The sequence below is a fragment of the Diabrotica virgifera genome, chromosome 3 (genome assembly GCF_917563875.1).
Source record: "Diabrotica virgifera virgifera chromosome 3, PGI_DIABVI_V3a".
Taxonomy (NCBI): domain Eukaryota; kingdom Metazoa; phylum Arthropoda; class Insecta; order Coleoptera; family Chrysomelidae; genus Diabrotica; species Diabrotica virgifera.
This window is the reverse complement of record NC_065445.1, coordinates 237886593-237912761: the sequence shown is the minus strand read 5'-3', so window position 1 is coordinate 237912761 and position 26169 is coordinate 237886593. Positions and strand designations below refer to the sequence as shown.

At 33.7% G+C, this 26169-nt stretch overlaps 1 protein-coding gene across 2 annotated transcripts in view; it reads right to left on the bottom strand.

The window, feature by feature from the left end:
* Nucleotides 1-1842: 1842 nt before the first annotated feature.
* Nucleotides 1843-26169, bottom strand: part of LOC114332158 (phosphatidylinositol transfer protein alpha isoform) — a 105805-nt gene continuing 81478 nt past the window's right edge. For both annotated transcript variants that reach the window (XM_050645991.1, XM_050645990.1), the window contains exons 5-7: nt 24388-24618; nt 16337-16395; nt 1843-9235 (exon numbers count right to left, since the gene is read on the bottom strand). In XM_050645991.1, the coding sequence (XP_050501948.1) occupies nt 9097-9235; nt 16337-16395; nt 24388-24618 (429 nt within the window). In that variant the 3' untranslated portion in view covers nt 1843-9096. The remainder of the gene's footprint in view (nt 9236-16336; nt 16396-24387; nt 24619-26169) is intronic.

The following is a 26169-nucleotide window of genomic DNA, read 5'->3' as shown; positions in this document are numbered from 1 at the left end:
AATTTGCCGCGCGTGTATCTATGTATTAGGCAATCCAAACCACGTGACTTCTGGTTGGCATAAAAAAGTTACAGAGGTTATGTTTGTAATATCTATTTTTCATTGTTTATCGTCATATTTTGTCTATTTTAGATTCATTTGGATTTCTTTTGCTGTATTTTGTGAACTTTATAATCTTTACCACAGTACAAAGTGAATATTTAAGAAAATTATTATTGGAAACTCCAGATGTTGGAGAAAGGTAGGGGAAACAATTTTTATTTACTGCTCATTTTCCCCTGATATTTAACAATATTGATGAATTTTGCAAGCAATAACATTATTTCTTTTATTGTTTTAGATATTTGTTGAAGCTGAAAATAATTGGGGATTTAGATCCATATTTATACAATTCAATCAGAATTGGATTTTACAGTAAAGTGCATTCCACCAAATTACTATTATAGATATTTATACATATCTGGTGGAGTCTCACAGTTACTACTCTAAGCAGCAGATGAAAGCATACAAAAGCCTTCAGGCACATAAATATTTTACAGCTGGATTTGTTTTTAAAGTTGGAAGTCACGAGCAACTTCATAAGCACCTACAAGAATATTGAGGAAATCCAGCTCCTCCATACTACTGGGCAAACTAGAATATTGAAGAGGACAAAGCCTTTTGAACTAGTTTGAGTGATAGGTGATAGTGAAAAGCAGAGCATAGTGCTTGTGTGCCTGTGTATGTTAAAATAGTGCATGATCTTGTTAGATTAGATAAGAGACGCTATGGGGTAAGCTCTTCATTTTAAAGAACAATAGTAATTTAGGTTAAATTAAAATTGCTCATTGGTCAGTTATGACCAGATTGTAATTGTAATGTACAACTCAATACAATGAATCAGATTATGGAAAAAAAATATATGACAAGATTTTGTGCAATAAAAATGTTTATATTTATCAATGATGTATTATTTGGTATGGCCACATATACTTCTGGTATATTGTCGGTGAACAATACCTCCTATCTGCTTTTTCATGAATTTTGTAGGAGATAAAAACCATTTTTTGTGTCATCTCCTGTTTTCACATGTAAATTTTGACATGTTTTGTACTAAATAGATAGTTGAATGTACTACAAAACATGTCATGTCAAAAAACATCATATGAAAATAGGGAGGTGACTAAAAAAAGTTTTTAGTCTCTCGCACAAAACTCATGAAAAAACAAATCGAAGGTATTATGTCACATCAGCGACTATATCCAGGTAATGCATAAAAAATATACTGTGAATGTCCAAAGAACATTCGTAGACATTCATGGAATGTTCCAACAAGACATTCAAGGAATGTTTAAAATGCTGACAGAGGACTTTCCTGGGACATTTTTGTGCTTTTGAGGACATTCCAGGAATGTTTTCAATATCCTGTGTGTACATTCTAGGAACATACATGGAATGTTTGGTGTTATTAGGGTTACGATCTATTGGTGCAACCAGGCATTTAGTAATTCTGTTATTGAGATTTAAAATTCGGCCACGGTTGGGACTCAATTACTACGGCTGTTAGAAATCATTGCACTTTTGCACTCCTTTTCTTATCATTTTTCTTAATAACTATTCAACATGCAGTTATATACAAATAACAATAAAAACATGTATCCCCTTTAAGGGTCCTTGAACTTTTTTGATTGGATATGAAACTGGTCATACGCGTACAATATGTTTACACTAAATACTGAAAACTTAACTCTCACAAACACGTGTGTATCGGACTTACCGTAGATCGTCTGCGAACAAACCCATGACATCAAAAATGGGCTACGTGGAAAAATAATGAAAAATCAACCAAATAAAAAACAAAAATACTATAAAATAAACAATTTATTCAAACAAAAAGGTAACACAATATAAAAAATTTTGCGTCTTATACTAAAAACCATTTCATTATTTTTCCCTAAACATTTGCACTGGAAAAATTACCTGTTGTTTTGAATAAGATAGGCTCTGTGACTGCCTTGTAAAAATAATAAACACCCCCAAAGATATATTAGTAAAAATTGGTAACTAACTTTTTATACAGGAAGTCCCAACGGCTAGAACGCCAATCACAGTCTATGAAAATGTTTTGTAAAAAAAGCAGGAGAATGGTATAGTGATGAGCGCGCTAATAACCGGCAAAATAGCACAAAAGATGGAAAACGTATTAAGTTGTGAGATAAAAAGAAATTAAACTAGTCGATCTGGGAAATTTAGCGATATAAACCTAAAAATTTACACTATATTGATTGTTTCCCACCTTTAGACGTATCGACAAGTTTAGCAACTGCCATTGTCATAGTGACAATTTTAGTTGACATACTCCTCTGATACGTGTAAAGGTGGGAAACGAATCAATATAATGTGAATTTATATGTTAATATCGCTAAATTCACCAGCTCGACTAGTTTCATTTACTTAAAGGAAAAGATATTTTCCAATAATCAAAGATCATCTGGAAGGATCAATAGATAACAGAGGCCACAATGTCTTATTCCATACTAGTATATACATTCTGTGACATTTTATGAACGCTGTCTTCATATCGTCTGTTTCCCTTCCTTTCAATTCCATTTTTAGGGCGTTTTATTTATTGTATATTTATATATTTAGACTAACTAAAGTAATAAACCACAGAAATTTCGTATTTATTTTATCGTTCCTCCTATGCAAGTGAAGATAAGAGCTTAATGGTCTTAACACCTCATACGTCAAATTTAATAAAAACAATTTGACCAGTCCAAAAATTTGACAGGTCCAAACTGGTAAAAAATGTAAATTTGTTCTATTAAGGAGACTTTTACATTCTAAATAAAAAAAACTTTTTTTCTTTTTTTCGTAAAAACATCCCTTATTCTACATTCATAATCCAGATGCAGTAGAAGTAAACAAACAGAGACCTGTATAAAATTTGTAAATCATCATATTATGTGATTTACAATGTATACATATTTTAAATCATGATTCAGGAGTGCCCCTTGTAACAGATAACGTGTCTCGGTTTGTTTACTTCTACTGCGTCTTGAGTGTGAATGTAGAGTAGTATCATAGAAATACTGTCCCAAAATTTTATTAATAAACTCGAAGTAGAAACAAAGTTATATAACTCGTTTGTATAAAACAACGCGCGCGACGCCTAACCTGTGCAGCTGCAACTCGACAGCTGGCTTCTAAAACTTTTAATGGGAGTAACTTTTATATTATTGAAATTTATCGAAAATTATCGTTTTGAAAATCGGAAAAAATGTCTCGAATTAAAGAGCACTTGTATGCTGTGTACAGTGACCCTTCTCCTTCGATGGCGACCGTCAAAAATTGGTTTTACAAGTTTCAACGTGGTTGTACGTCGGAATATGAGAAGTCACGCCCAGGTATCCCGAAAATTGTCCCAATTGGGAAAGAAAAAAGTACTCTTCCATCATGACAACGCACCGGTCAATACCTCCGCTGTCACCATAGCCAGAAACATGATTCCATTGGTACACACCAGAGACCAAGAAACAGTAGATACAGTGGGCATATCTCTGCAAACGTGGTCTGAAGAGCTGTCACAAGCGGCTGTCAAGAGCGAAGAATGACCACCATTTTCTGGGATTCACAAGGTGTGGTCGCAGGACTTGACTAGGCCTCATTATTGGGCTCATTCGGCGCCTAATTGCAGAAAAATAGCTCCAATTGGGAAAGAAGAAAAGTACTCTTCCACCATGACAACGCACCGGTCCATATCTCCGCTGTCGCCATAGCCATACTGGTCGAATTGGGCTACGAACTGCTGTCCCATCTACCGTATTCTCTAGATTTGGCCCTGTTCGACTTATTTTTGTGTCCAAACTTGAAAAAGTCACTCGCAGGGCAGACATTTAAGTCGATTGAGGAGTTCTTCACCTCGAAAGACCGTATTTTTGAGACGGGTTAAAGGTGGAGCCAGTGGCAGCCGGGCGGCCGGTCGGTCAGGGTCGGCAGTGCCGACCCACACATTTATAGATATAGATTTTTTTTAATATTTAATTTAACCAGAGTTGATGTCATTTGTATAATGCGAAATAAAAAAATCTGTCAGATAATACAGACTGAATTTGATTCATGGTTTTTAAAAGGATTCGGCCATTCCGAGCGTTAAGTGATCCCTGCGCATAAGACTTTTCAAAAAATGAATGATCCGAGCCATTCATCTGACTGTTTTCGGCAAGCCGACCCCAGCTCATCTCGAGCTTGACGATTTACACGTTAAACTAGAGTCGAAGAGCAACCAAACGTATATTTCTCTCCGTAGGCATTAAGCGGCAGGTACGGCACATTTAAATCTGCCGATGTTTCATTTGGAAGCATCGGCAGAAATTGTAAAAAATAATCACGCCGATTTAGTCGCGTCGTTTAATTAATATTGTAATTTATTTAAGTTTTGAGGAATTGTCATTTACGGGACATGATGAATCGGAGCATTCGTTAAATCAAAGTAGTTATAGAGAATTAATAAAATTGTTTAAGAAATACGATTTGAAATTTTCCAATTTTTTTTTCTGATTCGAAGATATTTAGCGGCGTGTCTAAAACAGTACAGAATGAACTAATATAATCAATTAGTTTCATTTTGAATAACGTTATTGAATCTGAGATTCTGAAAACCATTTGCTTTTCGTTAGAAGTAGATGAAACTTCTGATTATCATGTCATTCACAACTATCAATTGTTGTTCGATAGGCGTTACGTGGTAATATTTATGAGAGGTTTTTAGGTTTTAAAAGACGTCAGTAAAAGCAATAAGGTAGAATATATTTTTGGTGTTTTAAAGGACAGATTAAAATTTTTGGATATCAAAAATAAATTGGTAAGGCAAATTTACGACGGCGCTGCCGTGATGTCCGGTGAATTGAATGGTCTCCAGGCAAAAGGTAAAACTATTGCACCCCAAGCTTTATTTACTCACTGTCATGCGCATAGAATGAATATAGTTTTGCAGGATACGTGTAAAAAAATTAAAGAATATCATATTTTCTTGCCATTTTAGCTCGCCTAAACGGACTACTACTGTTTTAGAACAATTTGTTTAAAAAAAAATGCAAACAGTTTATGAAATTTTAAGTCTCGGTTAGTTTTCACTGTAGCAAATTTTCGTGAACAGTGTTTTGGAAGTTTTTGATTTTATTAACGAAGGCGACGATTTTCAAAGCGGTGATATCTCGATCCGTGAAGCAAGCGGTTTGAGAACTTTATTAATATTCTTTTAAATATTTTTAAAGAAAGTGTTTGCCCAAACCAATTTGATATTCATTGTTGTTAAAAATCAGTAAATTGTCATTATTTATTCCAAAAATAAAATAAGAAGGCTGGTGCAAAATCTCAGAGATTTTCGTAATGATAGAAGTTTCCAATATATACGCAGTGACGTTTTGGATTCGCTTGATATTTTCGAACCACCCAAAAAAAGACAAAGTCATGATAGATATCTCGAAAAACGAGTATATTTTGAAATTTTGGATTATGGAACCTGCTATTATGCAAACAGATACTCGTTTTTTGAATTTTGAAGATTTGCAAATTTTTGACCTATTTAATAATTCAAAATCTAAAAGTTACCTTCGCCAAAAAATTACCAATATATTTATGTACAAGTTACTTAAAAATTATGCTGATCCAAATATTTTCGGAAAGTTGGATAAGTTACAAATATGTATAATTTTATAATATAGTAAGTACTGCAATTCACTACAACAAACTGCTCATAAATTCTCTTATTACCACTAACTTCTGCCTCAAATGAACGGAATTTCTCTTGTCTCAAAATAATCAAAACGTATTGTCGAAACACTATGACACAAGAATGTCAAGTAAACCAAACAAAATAAAAACAAAAACATCTCCTATGATGATTTAAGCCTTTTAATTAGATGGTATACCTATATGAGGAGGCAAAAAAATCTTGTCGACCCTGTCTCTCAAGGCCACGAGCCGCCACTGGATGGAGCATCGCTGACTCAAGTGTATCGAGCTAAAAGGAGACTAGGTTCAGAAATAAGTCACCACATATTGTCAGGATGTCAATTTTGTCAGGATGAATCACAATTCATCCTGACAATATTCGTTCAAACCTACTCTCAATGAAAATAACTTCAAAAATATTAATTTTGACTGTTTTATTATGTTTTCAAAGGAATGACGGTTTTTATTAAATTCTATATAATCGCAGATAACAGTTTAAGTTGAATAATTAAAATAGTAAAAAATATATACAACAGTGTAGATTTTTCTGCAGATAAACAATTCATTAAAACGTAAGTAACCGTTGGAACTACCTGTATATACAAATATATGTACTTATTCAGTTTTTCTACAAAAAAAGAGACATAAATGCACCTTACTAATAAAAAAATAATTTAAAAACCACTTTATACTTAAAAATACTGAAATTCAAGACTAGGACATTCGGAAAACCCCGTGTCACCCTTATCCAAAACTTTTCTTTCCGGAATGTCGGTGTCTCAACTCGATGAGACGGTCCTGCATTAAAATATCGTGAGGCATCGCTCGTAAGTTATACGAGGTTTGTCTTTTTAGTTTTGTATATCGCCGCTTAGAGGGCGCCACCAATGAAACCTTTCAACACAAACGTAACCTCAATCTTCTGTTGACATAAATCCAAAGTTTCATTGTGATACAAGGCGTGTAGATACAGTGAATTTTTTAAATTAGCAAGTTGGACGAAAAATGGATCTTAGCCGAGAACATTTTCAAAACAATATTTTTTTACAATTTTCGAAGAGGATTATGCCAACAGCAATGTCTCGCTGAAATGGTTTCTGTGTTTGGAAATGAAGCATCACACCAGTCAACTATTTCTCGCTGGTATTGTGAATTTCAACGTGGTCGCTCCAGTCTCACCGACGAATCCAGCCAAGTCTACCCAAAACATAAGTCACACAGCAAACATTGATGCGGTTCGTCAGCTAATTAAGGATGACTGCTGTGTAACATACCGGGAGATAGAGGCATCTTTGGGCATTTTAAAGACCTCGATCCAAAAGATCCTACATGAAGAACTGGGTGTTACGAAGTTGGTTTACCGTTTGATCCTTCATTTACTCACAGAAGAGCAAAAATCGGTTCGCGTCAATTGGTATCGAAAAACATTAGAACGGTTCAACAAAGGAAGCCCAAAAAATCTAATAGCATTCTTAGTGATGATGAATATTGGATTTACTCCTACGAACCGGAAAATAAACGCCAATCCGCTGTGTGGGTGTTTCACGATGAGGAAAAATCAACAAAAACGATCATTTCTCGAAATGTGTCAAAGAAAATAGTCGCTACTTTTTTTGTCAAAATCTAGTTATGTGGCAAAAATTGATTTAGAAAATGAAGAACGGTTACTTTTTATTGGTATATAACAGTTTGTTTACCAGAAGTTATCGCGAAACTCCGACAAAGCAACACACAATGGTGAATCATCCTAGATAAGGACAATGTGCTCACACTGCCCAAAAGATAATACGAGTTTTTGGAGCTTCAAAACATCGAATTGCTACACTATCCACTGTATAGCCCCGACCTAAGTCACAACGACTTCTTCACGTTGCCAAAGATCAAGATTTCAATGCGTGGGCAGCGATTCCAGTCGTCAGAAGAAGCCATCGATGCCTTTAAAACAGCAATTTTGCAGGTGTCAACTGAAGACTGGAATAACTGTTTTAACAATTGGTTTGAACGTATGCAAAAGTGTATCGATCTTGAAGGAAATCTATATCGATGTCTATATATTTTTGTCTTTCTGGCTATATACACAACTAAAAAGACAACCCTTGTAATGGAAGAGAAGAGAATACTTGAGGATACAAAAAAATGTTTTTGTATTAAATTTTGTAAAGTATATTGAGTCTCGTTCTAAAATTAGCAATCTCAGAAACAGCTAGTTAAGTACATTTCTTTATTTCTAAATTAATTTCTCTTCTTGTTAAGATAGAGAGCCATTTTTAATGTATTGACTACATTTGGACAGTTTGTATGATGTTTTTCAGTTTTTTTTTGCCAGATTTTCTATTTTGTGACAATATAACAGTGAATCAAGATTATTTTGAGAGTTTGTATTATCTTTTTCAGTGTTTTGCCAGGATTTATATTTTTTGACAATCTAACTGTGAATCAAGATGAAGAAGCATGCTTCTAGATGATTTTTTTTCAGGATTGACAAGTTTTGGCAGTCAAATGTTCAAAAATCGCCCTAGTCAAAAAGTTATTATCAGTGACTACTCCTTATCAGTGTGAGGGATATATTTCTTAGGTACTGTACCACTTTGACCAATTCGAGATCTGTCTGGAAGATGTTTATCCATTTTTAACAACATTGACTACTATTCTACCATGTAGATGACGTTTTTAGCCGTTTTATTATTGTTACACTGATTTCCTTTAAAGAATCTGGATATTGTTTCCACTGTTCTTCCAGTGTTTTCTTCATATCGAAACTAGCTGAGGTAACAACATGAAAAATATTTTAAAAAAGAATAGTTTTTCTCAGGCGGCTTAAACTGAGGTAATTTAAAAAGTAGCATCTGGATAAACGTGAAGAAGGAAGCAGTTCGTAATTTGAAGCCATCAAAATATCTTGCAATAAGTACTCGAGAAAAAAATAGCTAGTGAAGATGAAAATACGACAAAGTAGTATGAATTATTTTCTACTCTTGCCTGCTGTACCTCAAATTGTCTGGATAACTTCAGAATATCAGGATAACTTCAAAATATCTGGGCAACTTCAAAATGTCTGGATAACTTCAAAATGTCTGGATAACTTCAAAATGCCTGGATAACTTCAAAATCTGGATAATTTAAAAATATCTGGATAACTTCAAAATATCTGGATAACTTTAAACTGAACGACAACATACACTGTTCTAACTGTTGAGTTGCTGTTAAAATTTCTGTAGATAACTCACGAATTTCAGTACAGAACATCTCAACTCAAACAATATTTAACATCATTTTGGTGTGTGGTATGGAAACTTAATTAAAATTCATCTAAATCATGGTTGCGTTTTAATTGGTTTTCGTTTGTTTTTTTTACTTTGACTCTTTTTTACTTGGCTATGTTTATTCGGTATCGGCCTTCATACCGCGTACTTCACCCTTTTGACGGAGAGCTTCTAGTTCTTCTTTTGTTTTATCTTCTATTGCACGGATGTCTTCCATCGTCAGACCGTGCCAGCGGTCCATCCAACAGAAAACTTGTCTAAAAAACAAATTAAATATAAATATATTGTTATATAATTTTTATAGGAAAAATTTAGAAAATAAATTTATATCAGAGACCACGAGATCATAGATTTTCATCGCCCTGTATATGACCAAAAATTGTAAACATTATAATTAGTTAGTAACCAGTGTTTTCGCGGAAGGTGAAATCGTTAAGTGATTTGTTAATGTTTCTTTGAACGGATATACAATTATGCGGTAAAAATTAGAAAGTACATTTATTTCTCGTTTGAATCGACAATAGGACATTTGTAAATGATTCGTAGGAGAGAAAATAAACAAATTTATTGAGTTTAGAATATAAGGTTTTTTGTTTAGCATATTGAAACAACAAAAAGTAATTTGGTATCTCCTAGAATTTAATAAAATGGAAAAGTTGTATACAAAGTAAATGGGTTTTTAAGAAATGAAAACATGGATGTATTAGGTAGACAGGATGTTTGTGATTGGCGGAGAATAATGGATGGAAGGAATGAGAGTGCTGAGTCTGATTTTGAGGAGAGAAAAAATGGTCACTGTGTAATTAATATCTGGAGAAGACATTCCAGTTTTTTAAAAAGTGAGAAGTCGGTGTAAAGTGGTGAAATTGGCCTTTGCGAGCAGATCGTGGTGAAACGAAATCGTTGACCGAGTTAAGAAGTTCATTTTCCTTGTGTCCGAGGAGATTCCTGTGTTCTGTCTAGAACGAGTAGCCGGTGGGTATCAATTTGCACAAGATATCGAGCAGAGAGAAAACTGAATAGAGATTTCGAGTGAGTCCCGTTTTTTTGTTTGTTGGTGAAGCAGTTTGGACGTGAATGACCTTTCGCTACATCCTAGGAGCAAGTGTGAGAGAATCGAAGGCTGCGCAATCCAGGAAGAAGAAGTAAAGAAGAAACGAAAAGGTTGGTCAGAATTTTTGTGAAACGGAGAGAGTTTGTTTTATATCCACACCATATTTGTTTATTTTTGTATTGAGCATTTCTATAGCATAATTCAGTCATTCCAAAATTTAAAGAAGAGATAAGTAATAAATTCAAAAGGATAAAAGTAAATTTTAGTATTTTTGTAAGAATAGTCTAACGAATTATTTAAATAAATTTTTGTTAAAACAAAGGAGATATCAGAATTAAAGCTTAATTTATTAGATGAGAAAAAGTTGCAGCAGAATTAAAATTTAGTATAATTTTTAAATCTTATTTTTATGGTATATTGGAAAAATAAAAAATATTTATAACATTTATATAACATCGAGTGTGTTTAATTTCCCTGTTTTGTCCCTGGATGAAGTAAGAAACTAGAGATACTAGAAGCCACAAACCGAAGGTAATGCATTAAAATTAAAATAGCCCTGAGAGTAAATTTTATTAGAGAATTCAATTTAATTTTGGTTTTGTTTTACATAAGTAATAATTAAAATAATTAAGTAATTAATCAAAATAAGAATTTGCTGATCAATCTTATAAAAGAGAGAAATACATAGCATAACAATGTATACAGTGAAAATATGCTCAGAGGAAGAAATGATAGAGGGATTAAGCTTTAGGGCCAATATGCTCATTGTTTACTAAGCACCATCTACAAAATATAGTGTAAACACATGTATGAGACATAGAAGCATAACTAATGGGGTATCAGGGAGCAAATTTTAGGCCTGGCCGTTTGACTATTACGTATTTGCAGTGGCGTGCTGGCCATATAAATGAATCGGTGCAATCACCGAGAGGCCGCGGCCGCTTGAGGCCGGTCAAATAGGTTTTTTTCCGAAAAAATTTAGATGTAACAAAAAAAAATATTTTTTTAATTTCAAAAACATTTAACTTAATTTTTTTTAAATTGTAAAATACAGTTTAAGTAAACGAATAAGACTCTACATATATACATAAATTCTTGCTACAGATAATAGTTATTTTCATACATACAAGTATATTTATGGATTTCCAACTTCCTTCAAACATCTCATATGACATGTACTCTGCAGAATAAAAAAATGGAGAAACGCACATTTTTGACCGAATTATTGGAAGTATCGAAAAACGATTTGATCAAGACAAATCGTTTTATGATTATATAAGCACTCTACATCCTAGAAATTTTGATTCAATAAAAAATTGTGTACCTTTAACGGTATTTAGATCATTTTTTACTGAAAAATTAAAAAAAAATTATCCTATCATATTATCTGCAACTGCAATTATAGAAGAACTCGTGGATTTTCTGATAAATGGATTATATTAAAAAATAGGATTTTGCAAAATACTGAAATTACAGAAGATGTAGTTAATGATGAATATATTCAGTCTACAGAAAATATGAAGGATGATATTATTAATCTAAAATCGTAATAATGAACATAAAGTAACAAATGACAACTTTGTTGATAGAAATCTTTCCCTCCGTGTGGTACTTATAAAGTGTAAAGATTGTATAGCTTGCTGTTTACATATAAAGGCGACAGATTATAGAACAGATGTATTTGACGTTTATTAGTTGTCATTGTATTAAAGTTGTAAACGTTATAAAGTATTGTAATATTTTTGGTGTTTGAATATTTTTTTTAAAGCAGAGCAACAATGGTATTAATTAATATATTTTTGAAGTTATACTTCTTTAGACGCGATTGGGAGTGAATTTTTATTATTCTGCACGCATGCGCACACAGACAGTATGGAGTTCGTTGTTAAATCTTTTAAGTTATGTATGCATCAGTTCAGAAAAGGTGTGGAAAGAAAATATTAGTGTTTTTAGTAAATATATTTATTATAATTTTTGTGTCTTTGGATTTGTCTTCCTCGGGAGTATTAAGATAATACGTATTATTAATACATTTTTATATTTAATACTTCACTTCGTCTAATTGTTACCGTGATTTGTCATAATGTCCGAGAAACCGAATAAACAGTGAGGTCGTGGGTCATTGGTAGAGCATTCGACTACAGATCAAGAGGTACCGGGTTCCAATGCGGACAATTGCTGTCTTTTTTTTAATTTTTGGATTTTTGGAAAGTGGTTATTATAAAAATTAATTTAATATTTAAATAAAATAAAAATAATCTGTTTAAAGTATTTTATTTCGTTGAAATCATATAGGTAATAGAAGTATAATTTCTTACGTGCGTACAAAGTACACACATTCTTTTTTGTATGGAAAAACAATTATTTTGAATAGTTTCCTGATAGTCACATGACATGACAGACATAATAGTCACAGGTGAGAACGGGCCGGATTAACCCACGCCTAGAAATTAAGTATCCGTGTATATACTAGCGTGGCGATTACTGTAAATTTATTAAGGAAATTATGGTTTCTACCTTACTGCATACAATATTGTCACAAATGTCATTTATTATTTGTAAGATGGCTTATTCTTAAATAAAAAATATAGCAAGTTTAAAAAAATTTCATTGAGTTCAAAGTTTTATGTTTGATTTAAAAATAATTTATATTTTTGTCTTTTTGATTTTATAAATAACGAATAAAATATCTTGATAATAGAAGGTAAAGTGAGGATGGGAGGCCGCTTTTCTATAAAATCACCGGGCCGCTTGAAAAGTTCCAGCACGCCACTGCGTATTTGTTGACTTTAGAGCAGCATCTTAAGACCAAGTTTAACAATTATAGTAATCAAAAATTCATAGACATAATAAAAATAATGCAGGCTCCAAATGATATTTGAAAAGAATTTTGAACAATATACAGACCTTTGAAACACACAAACAATATGTCAGCTCTTCAACATAGCTTTACAAAAAGGTCCAAGATCCAAGGTTTACAAAAAATTAGTCCAAACTTTAGTGTACTCTGACGGCAGAGAGATCTAACAGAAGCAGCAAAAAGAATTGAACTACACATAAACCAATGAAACACGAAATGTATGCCGAGTAACAGACCCATCAGAGCGTGGAATGTTAATACAGATCTCATCACTAATGACCAAAACTTCGAAGCAGCCAGAATCCATCTCTGAGAAATAAAAAGATTCTCAAACCTACTCTTCAGATTTACAAAAGAGAAAGAAAGCCCCTTTCCTTAATTTTAGGGTGAGTACTTTGATGTCATCGAAAATACAAATACAACATTGTGGCTTGCAATCTCATTGCACATCAATACCTTTCCTACATGCGCTTGCAAGAAGAACACGTCCAGCTACAGTTTCTGGAGCATGGGCCCAGAAAAAAATGAAGTCAAATACCAACAACGCTGCAAAATATACAAAGCTGCTACACCAATTCAACGATAAACTTTTAAAAAAATTTGTCGCAGTTTGATTATTACATTTTTAAATGATTGCATCACATTTTTGGAAAAAACTTTCTGGAATTGGAATTATCCAATTTCTTTATTAAAACCTGTGTAAAATATTGTAAAAACGTATAATCACTAAAAGGATAAATACCATATAAAGGATAAATAATACCGTATCACTAAAAGGATAAACGCAGTTTATACCAGTACGCAGTCAAAGTCACTCATTAAGCCCACTGCTCTTTAATATAATAATGGACGAAATAATAGAAGCAGTACGCAAAGGTCATGGTTACAGAATGGGGAACAAAGAAATCCAAATATTATGTTATGCAGACGACGCCGTATTAATCGCCGAGACAGAAGACGATCTCCAAAGATTAACACACATCTTCAATACAACAACCAAGAAATACAAGTAGATAGACAACGTTACTTCTGGCGCAACCCCTAAATCGCAACCCTTAAATATTAATAAATGCCAAACGGCTTAACGTATAATGACGTGTGACGTATCGTTGGAAAGGGGATGAAAAATGGGGTTGAACGCAGTATGTGGCGTGCGCATCGGAATATGCAAAAGGGCATTACGTCATATCTTCTTTTCTATTGGTCCGATTGTGACGTAAGAGGGCTCGTCGGAACGGGGAGGGGGTAAAGAACACATAAAAAACAAAGATGGCGGCAGTGCCAAAAGGGCATTATGTCATATCTTCGTTGCTATTGGTCCAATTTTGACGTATGGGGTGTCAAATGAAAGCGGCGGCGACACAAAAGCCAACTGTCAATTCTTCTTCTGTCAACGTTCAATATTAACTGTCAATTCTTCTTCTTTTTCGTATAGTGCCTAACAGAACGTGACATTTGACGTATGACGTGACATTTGACGTAGGACGTGACATGAACGACGTGACATTTGACGCAGAACGTGACATTCGACGCAGAACGTGACAGTTGACGTGACGTGAATGACGTGACATTCGACGCAGAACGTGACATTTATGTGGCACAGGACGTGACGTTTACGGGACATTTGACTTGCTATCCTCTGCTGCGCTCTGCTACCTTCTGCTGACATCTGATGGCGGAATTGCCAAAACGGCATTACAGCATATCTTCGTTGCTATTGATCTGATTGTGACGGCTCCGAAAAAGAAGAAGATTCGTCGGTGACAGACCGCAAAGAAGAAGAAGAATTGACAGTTAATATTGAACGTTGACAGAAGAAGAATTGACAGTTGGCTTCTGTGTCGCCGCCGCTTTCATTTGACACCCCATACGTCAAAATCGGACCAATAGCAACGAAGATATGACGTAATGCCCTTTTGGCACTGCCGCCATCTTTGTTTTTTATGTGTTCTTTACCCCCTCCCCGTTCCGACGAGCTTTCTTACGTCACAATCGGACCAATAGAAAAGAAGATATGACGTAATGCCCTTTTGGCATATTCCGATGCGCACGCCACATACTGCGTTCAACCCCATTTTTCATCCCCTTTCCAACGATACGTCACACGTCATTATGCGTTAAGCCGTTTGGCATTTATTAATATTTAAGGGTTGCCATTTAGGGGTTGCGCCAGAAGTAACGTTGTCTATCGACTAATACAATATGATAATATCAGCAGAAAAAACCAAATGTATGACAACATCTAAATACCCGCTACGATGTAAAATAATAAAGCAGGAAGCAAGGTTTAGATATCTGGGAATAGATATAACCAGTTACAGAGATGTTGAAGAGAAAGTACGACAACAAAGCTTAAAAGCAAGTAAAGCGGCCAAAGCTTAAAAGCAAGTAAAGCGGCGGGATCTCTTAATGACACAATCTGGAAGAACAAACACCTAAGACAAGACCCAAAAGCAAGAACCTATAAAGCAGCAATTAGACCTATATTGACATACACGGCGGAGACAAGACCTTTTTTTTTTCGTCTTTAAAGAGGGGAGTCTGGAATCTTCAAAAAACACCTCAGTCCAGAACGCCGCCTGACTGACCTTAGTGCAGGATTCATTCTTCGTAGTACCAGCGATAGTTCCCGAGGTGCTTTAAAACGCTCTCTCGTCGCCGAGGCTACGCCGAATGCCTACCTGCTAAACCAGACCCTCCTCTGTCATCCAGCGCTCCGAAAACGGAATGGCCGCTGCAAGGTCGACATCGCTTCCAAAGCACTTTACCTTCATTTATCCACAGACTGTAAGCAAGGAGGCCCTTCATTTTCCCCGTTCCCCCTTTTTTTGGTCCCAAGATTGGGCTTTTGGGTCCAACCAGTTTTATTTTCAATCATTCTCTCAATCATTTCTCGCACTGTCAAAAAATTCACACCTGTCTCTCTTTCCATTCTATTTCTTTCTACTATCCATCTGTTGCACTCTAGCATGGTATGTGTAACAGTGTCCGGGTGGAGACAAGACCTGACACATCTAAAACGAGACGACTACTAGAAACAACAGAGATGAAAATACTCCGACGAATATCAAGGAAAACTCTATTGGATAAGGAGAGAAGTGAAAACATAAGATCATGCAATGTAGAAAACAAACGGATGGGTGACAAGACGGAAACAGGAGTGGAACGAACACATTAGTAGAATGGCAGAGGATAGGATAGTACGAATAGCACGAGATAAGTCACCAAATGGACGAAGAAGTATTAGCGGACCAAGAAAAAGATGGTGCGATAACTTAGACAATTTAGGAGGCTAATGTTGAAGAAGAAACAGGCTTTAAAGCCTACATACAAGAAGGACGAAGAAGATAAATACCAAAAGTAAAATATATATTTCATATATTAATGAGTTTTTTTTAATTAGGTTATTGCAAACTTATAATAATAAAAGTTATCAAAACTTACCTATGGAAATTTGTAAATAGCCGCCTTTCAGATTTTTGTATAAAACTTTCTATCCTCGTCTAAAACAATAAAGATATATAATAATTAATCAGGAATTCAAAGGATTTTATATTGCAGCATTTGACAAATTGCTGACTACAACTACAGTAGCTTCTATCATCGAGAAAGTTAGTTACGTTAGAGCCGTCAAGAAGTCAAGTCTAGTTTGAGCCGTCAGGAAGTTCCAGTTTAGTTGGAGTATAGTGAAGTTTAAAATGTAGTTGCAAGTGTCTTCGGCTGGCTGGTAGCTTAGCAGCAGCCCGGCATACATGGCGGTTTACGACGTGAACTCCGGCATTCTCGCTGCTGTTAGGCGGATGTCGATATTATCATACCACTATTGGTATACTTTTTCCTACATGCAAGCAAGTTTTCTTTTGGTGTTACTAGTTTCAACATCATAGTTAAATCATGAAGTTTGCTTATATATTTCATTTTGATCCCGTGTAATATACGAAAGAACTATTGAATTCTTCAAATTTTTGTTCGAGTAGTGCCGATTTGTTTAAAAAAAATAAATTTGATGCTGAATTTTTCTATAAAATTTTTCTTTAAACTATGGGAGTAACCTGATGTACTGTTGTTGTATCTATTCATATGTAAAGTGACATTTAGTGGAGTGAATTGTGCCTTGGACTTAAAACGAACCAAGAAGATACAGGAGTATGATGTACAAGGTATTATTTTTTCTATGTAAAATTTTTCATTTTCTGTTTGGTAATCACGATCTCTATTTGTAACACCGTAAGATATCACAGATTTAATTTCATTTTGTTTCAAGAATAAATAATGTTTGAGTTGCAAAATACAATTTTATTATTTCTCTTTTCCTTCTCTCTTGTTTCTTAAGTACAACAAAGAATTTTCTGAGTAAAGACATAGATAAGGTAAGTCACGCCATATTTGCTTTGATTTAAAATAGTATTTTGTATATTTTATATTAACTATGTTTTTTTTTGTTTAAGGGTGATTCCATTTCAAATCACTCAATTTTGGAGCAAAAAAATTTGGATCTTCGATTTGTCTGAAAATTGGTATATAGCTTCTGCGGGACGTAAAAATAAGATATTTAAGGTAAAAAAATCTTCTTCTTTTTTCTCAAAATGTTATTTTATGCGATTTTACACTGAGTTGGTGTTTATTTAAACAAATTTGCATTTTATATCGTAAAGTATCAATGGAAAACATAATATTTTAATAGAAGGGACTCAAAAATGTCATTATATGGCATTATAACAAGTTACTTTGATTCAAAACAAGTTTTTGATCAAATTTTATAGTGTAGAAAACGTTAAAATACCGTTTTTTACATTTTTCTCCATTCCCAAAATACATCATAATCGATTTGGCTGAAAATTTGCCCACAGATAGCCAAAACATAGGACTTTAAGTGATGAGAAGGATTTGAATTATATTACAAAACCAAAACAGTTACATGTAATATCATAGTCAAAAATATAGGCGTCTAATGTAAGTACAATTAACTCGAAAATATCGACCGCACGACAAAAATTGTTAAAAAGAAATTGTAATAATTGTAAACACGATTTATTTGGAACAATTTCAGTTCCTACCATTTTTGTCGAAAAGTTAAAAATGGCGGAGATATTGAGCAAAACAGGTTCTCCTTTAAAGTCAAGATGGCGGCTAACGTAACGGAGGAATTCATTCGTGATTTTAAATTTAGGCTACTATTGACCCCTAAAGAATAGAAAAATAAAATTTTGGGCAGCTCGACATACAAGGTCAAATGCTATCCCGACTGGACTAATATACTTTTGAGTCTGACATTACTGCATGTTTTTTTCTTTGGTATTGTAATATAATTCAAATCCTGCTAACCACTTAAAGTACTATGTTTTGGCTATCTGTTGGCAAATTTTCAGCCAAATCGATGATGTATTTTGGGAATGGAGGAAAATGTAAAAAACAGTATTTTAACGTTTTTTACACTATAAAATTTGATCAAAAACTTGTTTTAAATCAAAATAATTTGTTATAATACCATATAATGACATTTTTGAGTCCCATCTATTAAAATATTATTTTTTTCATTGATACTTTACGACAGAAAATGCAAATTTGTTTAAATAAACACCAAATCACTGTAAAATCGCATAAAATAACATTTTGAGAAAAAAAGAAGAAGATTTTTGACCTTAAATATATTATTTTTACGTCCCGCAGAAGCTATATACCAATTTTCAGACAAATCGGAGATCCAAAATTTTTTGCTTGAGTGATGAGGCGAGTAACAGACGAGTTCGATAAAGAGTCTTTACTGACGTGGTGCATACAAAATTTGATCGTCAACATAATTTGATTGGAATGTACCTTAATCTTTGAGTTAGCTATCTTTTCTTTTAATATTTCTATTTTTGTATTTTTTTGGTTTCCATAAGGTAACCAGTGGCGCCCAATATTTTATTTCTTTGTATTTGATATTCTTATCTTGATTTTTCTATTTTTTATTTTTAAGCTAATAAGAGCATTTTAATAACCTCTTGTTAACAACCATCCCATATCTCTTCCGATTCTGAGCAACCGTAGACTTGTTCTCCAAATTGTGTAACACGTTTCATCCTCTTATGACATATCAACATCGTGTCAAATTCTATTTCCCATTCATGTTTCACTGGCGCCCTCCGTCGAGGCTTTGGCATTTGACGTGTTAATGCTTCAATATTAACTGTCTTACTTCTTCGAAAGTATGTTCCAACCGTTAAATTTTCAGGTTTTGCTATTTGCTTATTATTTGTCACCCTCATAATATACTTAGTTTTCGTGTAGCCCCATTTCTTTTGCTGCTGCTTTCAATGCCGTGAACGATTGGACCAGGTCAGCCTTTCTTCTTGCTATGATGTCGATGTCATCCGCATACGCTGGTATTTACACACTCCTATTAATAATGGTTCCTCTTGTTGTTGTTCCAGATTCTCTAATAACTTTCTCTGGGACAAAGTTAAACAGAAGGCACGGTTTGCTCTTGCCCTGTGGAAGTCCTATTTGTGTCTGGAAAATTCTTTACACTCCGTTCTGCACTGTAATCTTACATTCAACTGTTGAGAGGGCTGATTTCACAAATTTCACTAAGCGTATTGGGATATTGAATTCTACCATGGCTTTATATCATGAGTTTTTGTCTACACTATCATAGGCACATCTAAAATCCACAAACAAATGTCAATTCAATACTCATGTTTTCCAAAGGTTGTCTTAGAAGGAAAAGGACCCCACAGAAACCTTATGGGAAATGGCTCTCTGTCAAATGCTCTGAAACTTTGGGTTCTGGTAGTCCTTGATGTGTAGAACAAAAGACTCAATGGGCGCGTAGCTCCAAAAAATCATGGTTTTATGATATAAGTCTCTGAAGTTATAGGTACAGTGAGGACTTTTGAGTTGGAATAAATTAATTTTCCCGAGAATGGGCGACTCTGGAGATAAATTACGAATCAGGTCGATTTTTATTTTTAAATTATAATTTTTTGGCATATATATCATACTATCGACGTCATCCATCTGGGCGTGATGACGCAATCGGTGATTTTTTTTTAAATAAGAATACGGGTCGTGTGATAGCTCATTTGAAAGGTTATTCAATTATCTATTCACTAATATAAACATTAATATAATTATTTATACAGGGCCCCAAAATTTTTTTTAATTAAAATAATTGAGACAAAAAGGAGAATGTATATAATTTATTTAATTCGAAATACATTTTACTGTTGTCCGAAAACAGGAAAAAAATGTTTATTTGATAAATAAATATTGTTTTTCGCATAAATTCAATATTAAAGCTGCCACCCACCTGCCTCTTAGCAGTTTGAACATTTAATTTAAGCGAAAAGCAATGTTTATTTTTCAAATTAACATTTTTTTCTGTTTTCTGACAGCAGTAAAATGTATTTCCAATTTAATAAATTATATACATTCTTCTTTTTGTCTCAATTAATTTAATTAAAAAAAATTTTTGGGCACCCTGTATAAATAATTATTTTAATGTTTATATTAGTGAATAGAGAATTGTATAACCTTTCAAATGAGCTATCACACGACCCCTATTCTTATTTAAAAAAAGTCATCGATTGCGTCATCACGCCCAGATGGATGACGTCACTAGTATGATATATATGCCAAAAAATTATAATTTAAAAATAAAAATCGATCTGATTCGTAATTTATCTCCAGAGTCGCCCATTCTCGAGAAAATTCCAACTCAAACGTCGTCACTGTACTTATAACTTCAGAGGCTTATCAGAACCAAGGACTACCAGAACCCAAAGTTTCAGAGCATTTGAGAGAGAGCCATTTCCCATAAGGTTTCTGCGGGGTCCTTAGTTGATTTTATCTTTGAGAAACCCACGCTGGTATTTGCCTATTATATCTTCACAATATCCCGATAATCGATAGTAAATAATGTAGGCCAATATTTTGAAGGTCACGATTAGGAGGGTAATTACTGTGTAGTTATCACAAATTGTTTGATCTCCTTTTTTGTGAATAGGTACAATAATTATACCTACGTTCCAATCTTCTGATAGTTTTACCTGCTTCCAAATCAGTTCTATTAGCCACTTATACAACAGGTCAGATTGTTTGTGCCCTGTTTTAAAAGCTCAGAAAGAATGTCATCTGCTCCAGCTTTGTTTTCTTTCAATTTGTGTATTGCTTTGACGACTTCTTCCTCTGTTGGGATGTTATCTTTCTCTCATTCATCTTCCATGCCTTCGACCTGGATTTCTGGTCTTGCAACCTCATCTCACTTCTTATATTTAGTTTCTCCTCAAAATGTTCTGCCCATATTTCCAGTATCTAGTCCTGATCCCAAAGATCTCGCCTGTTCTGTTTCTAGCTATTGATAATTAAGGCAATGATAGCCATAGCGGCCTAACTGATTTGAACATTACTTTACATAATCAAAGAAAATGATCAGAAGCTTTTAGTAATTGTATATAGACCAATAATGATTCTTGGTCAACATACAGTTATTAAAACAATGGGACAGTGTTAACTTCTGATCATTTTATTTGATTATGTAAAGTAATGTTCAAATCACCTAGGCCACTCTGGCTCTCATAGCCTCAATTTAGGTTTGTATTTCTTTCTGTTCTAGTTAACTTTCTTGGGGAATTTCCGCGTTTTCATTTATGTGTTATACTTATCTAGTTGTTTCATTTTGTTTTCTATATGCTCCTTCTTTTTTGTTTTCACTATTCGTTTTTCGTCTCGTCTCAGCTGCCCATACTCTTCCTCTACTGGTCTCGTTCTTTAGCCCAGGAGCCTTGTATATGCTTGATTTTTTCTTTACGTTGCTTGAGCACATGCACCAGTCCGGCCTTACTTTTTTACGCTTTTGTCTTCCAATCACTTCAGTTGCTACCTCTTCCAATATGATTACCTGCCAGCTGCCTTCAATAGTTGATAACATCCTTAGCTATATCATCGATACAGTCCTCTAGCGTACCTTCCAGACTTTCCTCTTTCTTAGCTATCACAGATTTTTTTAACGCTTCTACGTTAAACATTTCCTTTTTAAAAGGTAAGGTAAAGTTTTTAATCCTAATAGCAACATTAATAATATTGTAAAATATTAAAAAACTTATTGGTCTATTTCCCTGGTAACAGTAAGTTTTCAATTTAAAAATCTTTTAGTAATATTTTTAATATTTTTCAATATTATTAATGTTGTTATTAGGATTGAAAACTTTACCTTTCCATTGCCAGATGACGCTAGTCACCTAATCCATACACGTCAGTTGCAGTGTGGGGATAAACTTTCATGGTTTGGTCACTTCGAGCAGAGAGCAGCAGGCCTACGTCTCTCCGATGATGATTCTAATTAGAGTCGAAATCGTCGATTTAGAGTGCTGGTTTGCGCTCCCTGTTCTAAGTGAAAAATAAGATTGTTTTGCCTTCGCATTGCAACTGAATAAAAATGGTATACATTTTTATTTGATTTCCTTTTTAATTTACCTGACTTTCTTCATTCAATTGGAAAAGACTGCAAGACTTGTACACACTTCTAAATAGGTCAAAACGGCAAACAGGTGTATGTTTTCAAAAAACTTTTGATAGTGTGTAAAAAATATATTTTATATCAGCTAAGTACTTTCAACACATAACGTGCCATCATCAGAGCTTCCTAAAAGGACATATTTAAGATAAGATTTTTTTCATATAAAAAATGAGTGAAAAACTTACGTCCTCTTAAAATACCTTCATAGAAGAGCAATTGCTTAACAACACAACAAAAAACATGAATACTGGGCAAAAGCCACAGATATAGGGTAATAACCCTTTACAGTGAATAGAATCACATCTAAATTCTTTTATTAATTTATAAAGACAACATGGCTGAGTCAGACCATTTTGAGCCCACGTGAACAGCAGATCAGCTGAGGAAGACTGTCATTTATTTAAATGGTAGAGAAGGAACTACAATCTTATGCGACCTCTATATTCATAAATATTAATTAAAAAATTGAAAATGGCTAAAAAGCCATGTATAGGTTAAATGAATTTAAAGTTAAGATACTAAATTTTAAAGTTAAATTTTCAAAAGATTACTATTATTACTATTGAAGTGAAATGTTAACGTGTATATTATAAGTTATCAAAATTCTCCCAAAAACAAAACTGTTATAGTTCGACCAAGTGTAGAAGAAGTTAGATGAAATCAAACCTAGGAGAAATATCATTTGACAAGCTCAGAGTTCGAAAGCTGTTATTTAAAAAAATTTAAAAAAAACCGTATTGATTAATTCAGACAAATAACAAATATTTATTTGTTTAAAAATATGTAAAAATGAACGAAAACTCAAGAATACCCAAAAGTAATGTTCAAAAAACTTTCATAAATTGTTGGGTATACTGTATACTAAACCAAAATTATTAAAGAAATTTCTTAAAAATAGGATCAAATTTACAATTTAATTGAATCTGGGTGTTAACACAGTTTTGAGGGTTTCTTTTCATTTCTCTACTTATTTCTAGATCTTCTAGTAGATTCATTTTGGTATAGTTATTATTAGGTATGCTGTGTAAGATCCTACTATCTCTTTGTGGACTAAAGCTATGTTTCGATGCATGTAAATGATGACCAAAGCTATATTTATCGATCTTTGACAGATGCTCTTTGATACGAGTATCCAAAGGTCGCATCGTTCTACCCACGTAAGTCACAGGGCATTCACCACATGACAATTTATAAATGCCACTTTTTGAAGTTTTTTTAATTTTGTCTTTAGTATGAGAGAAAATTGACTTGAATACATAGGTTATCCTTCAGACAATATAGCAAAAATCTTAAATAACATTCCTAACTTAAAACTTTCATTTAAATGCAAAGATAACATCAAGTCAGTTTTTCACTCATTTTTTATATGAAAAAAATCTTATCTTAAATATGTCCTTTTAGGAAGCTCTGATGATGGCACGTTATGTCTTGAAAGTACTTAGCTGATATAAAATATATTTTTTACACACTATCAAAAGTTTTTTGAAAACATACACCTGTTTGCCGTTTTGACCTTTCTTCATTCAGTCCACTTATTTTATTTTTATCCTATTTCAACCATCCTGCTTTATCTACTGCACATTAGCATGTCCACATTTTTTCTATTTCTGTGTTTCAGTATTACATACTACTGACACACTACCGTCAGCATCCATTAAAACTTAAAGGCATGTCTCCTTTACGGAATTTTTTACTAAAGGAATTTATTTCTACTCAGTATGCCCTTTTGAATACTTATTAGTCAAGTTAAAATCAGTTACTTAATAGAAATTGATGTCATTTTGAACTTACAAAATTATTGTACGACATATTTCAAACTTAACCGATTTATGGACACGTCTTCATATGCAGACAGTAATTTCCCTTTGTAAGTGTCTGCACATGAAGACGTGTCTACGAATGGGTTAAACTTCTGTACGGAAAATTAGCCTTGATGAACATATAAAGTTTTCTTCTATCACTACAACTTAATTTGCAAACAAATTTCAATTACCTGTAAACCAAACCATTTGAATTCTACAGTTACTAATTTATAACACGTCATCACAGGATTGACTTTGTCCTTCCAATCAGGACCCACGAGAGGTCCTCTGCCCGTCTTTTGAGACTTAAACTTCGTAGGATCTTCGTCATCTTTGTAATCTCCCGACGATACACTATCATTAGCGATGTCGATGTGTACCACTTCTCTTTGTTTCAATTTGTCACTGGGTAAGTCATGAACCTAAAAATTAAAGAGATTAAAGGTAATGAATTTTGGGAAGGGACCTTCAAAATTTCACAAAGAATATAACTAAATATCTCTTTTCTTACTCAGACTCTTTGAAGTCTTTTACAATATTTTAGGATCGAAAATAATTAGTCATGTTATTAAGGTATTGGATTTTGACAAGAGCTATGACTTATGCAGATTTAGTACACAAGTTTTTTGTGAAATTTTCAAGGTTATAGCTCTTCCCAAAATCCATTACCTAGAAACAAATAACGAAATAAGTGTTAAAAACGATTTAGTTAGATATCAAAAAAATAAGGAAATGCCATCGCCAGCAATGTTCAAATTGGATGCTAATCTATAACACGGATTGGACACATTGGATTTTTTGAATAAGCTTGTCTGTATCTTCAATAAAGCATTTCCTTTAATCACAGTTAAGCCAAAACATCGCAAACCCGGGACTAACAAAGGTGTCCGCATATCAGCCAAAAACATGCGTTCACTACTGTATATCAAGAAATTTACTACCAACGTATCTGTTACTGAATATATCACCAAGTACAGGGCAATCTATTTAAAAGTTATAAAATCAGCTAAAAAATTGTACTATCAAAATCGTCTCAGAAGCTCTAAAAGTGTTGCAAAAGAAACTTAGTCCATAATAAACGACCTTCGAAATAAAATTCACACCGCTTAAACATTTTCCCTTCCAGACCCAGAAAACCTAAATGAATACTTTGTTAATGTGAGTAAAAATATAACATCAACTATTGTGTCACAACAAGATCCCATTTCCTATCTCCCTAATTCAAGAAAGGTTTCGAATTCATTCTTTATAAAGACCGGTTGATAAATTTGAACTGATCCAAACAATCAATAGTATCAAAAGCAAATCTTCCTGTAGTACCGATGGACTATCCATAAAAAATTTCTCAAATCTCCCAGACAATGTGTTGAGAGTCCTCATCTCTCTAATTAATGATTCTTTTGAGAAAGGTAAATTTCCAGAGTGCCTAAAGACGGCCATCATTATTCCTCTTCATAAGGATGGTGAAAAATCTAATGCCTGCAATTATAGACCTATTGCATTACTACCGGTACTCTCCAAAATTATTGAGAGACTCATAAAAGCCCGACTTATGTCCTTTCTCGTTGATAACAAGATTTTATCACAAAATCAGTTCGACTTTTTAAATAATAAATGTACCACCGATGCCATGTTTTCTGTACTACATGAGGTTTATCAAGCATTAAACAATAATCTTCACACTGCGACTGTTTTTTGTGATTATGCCAAAGCTTTTGATTGTGTAAATCACGACATTTTGATAAAAAAACTAGATTTCTACGGAATTCGAGGTATTTCTTTGAACTGGTTTCAATCTTACTTGGATAATAGGAAACAACTGGTTAGAGCAAATGATACAGACTCAAGTCTCAAAAATGTTGTATGTGGGGTACCACAAGGTTCAGTATTGGGTCCTCTACTTTTCTTTATCTTTATTAATGACATCACTAGTTTAAAAATCGATGGAAAAGTTTTTCTTTTTGCTGACGATA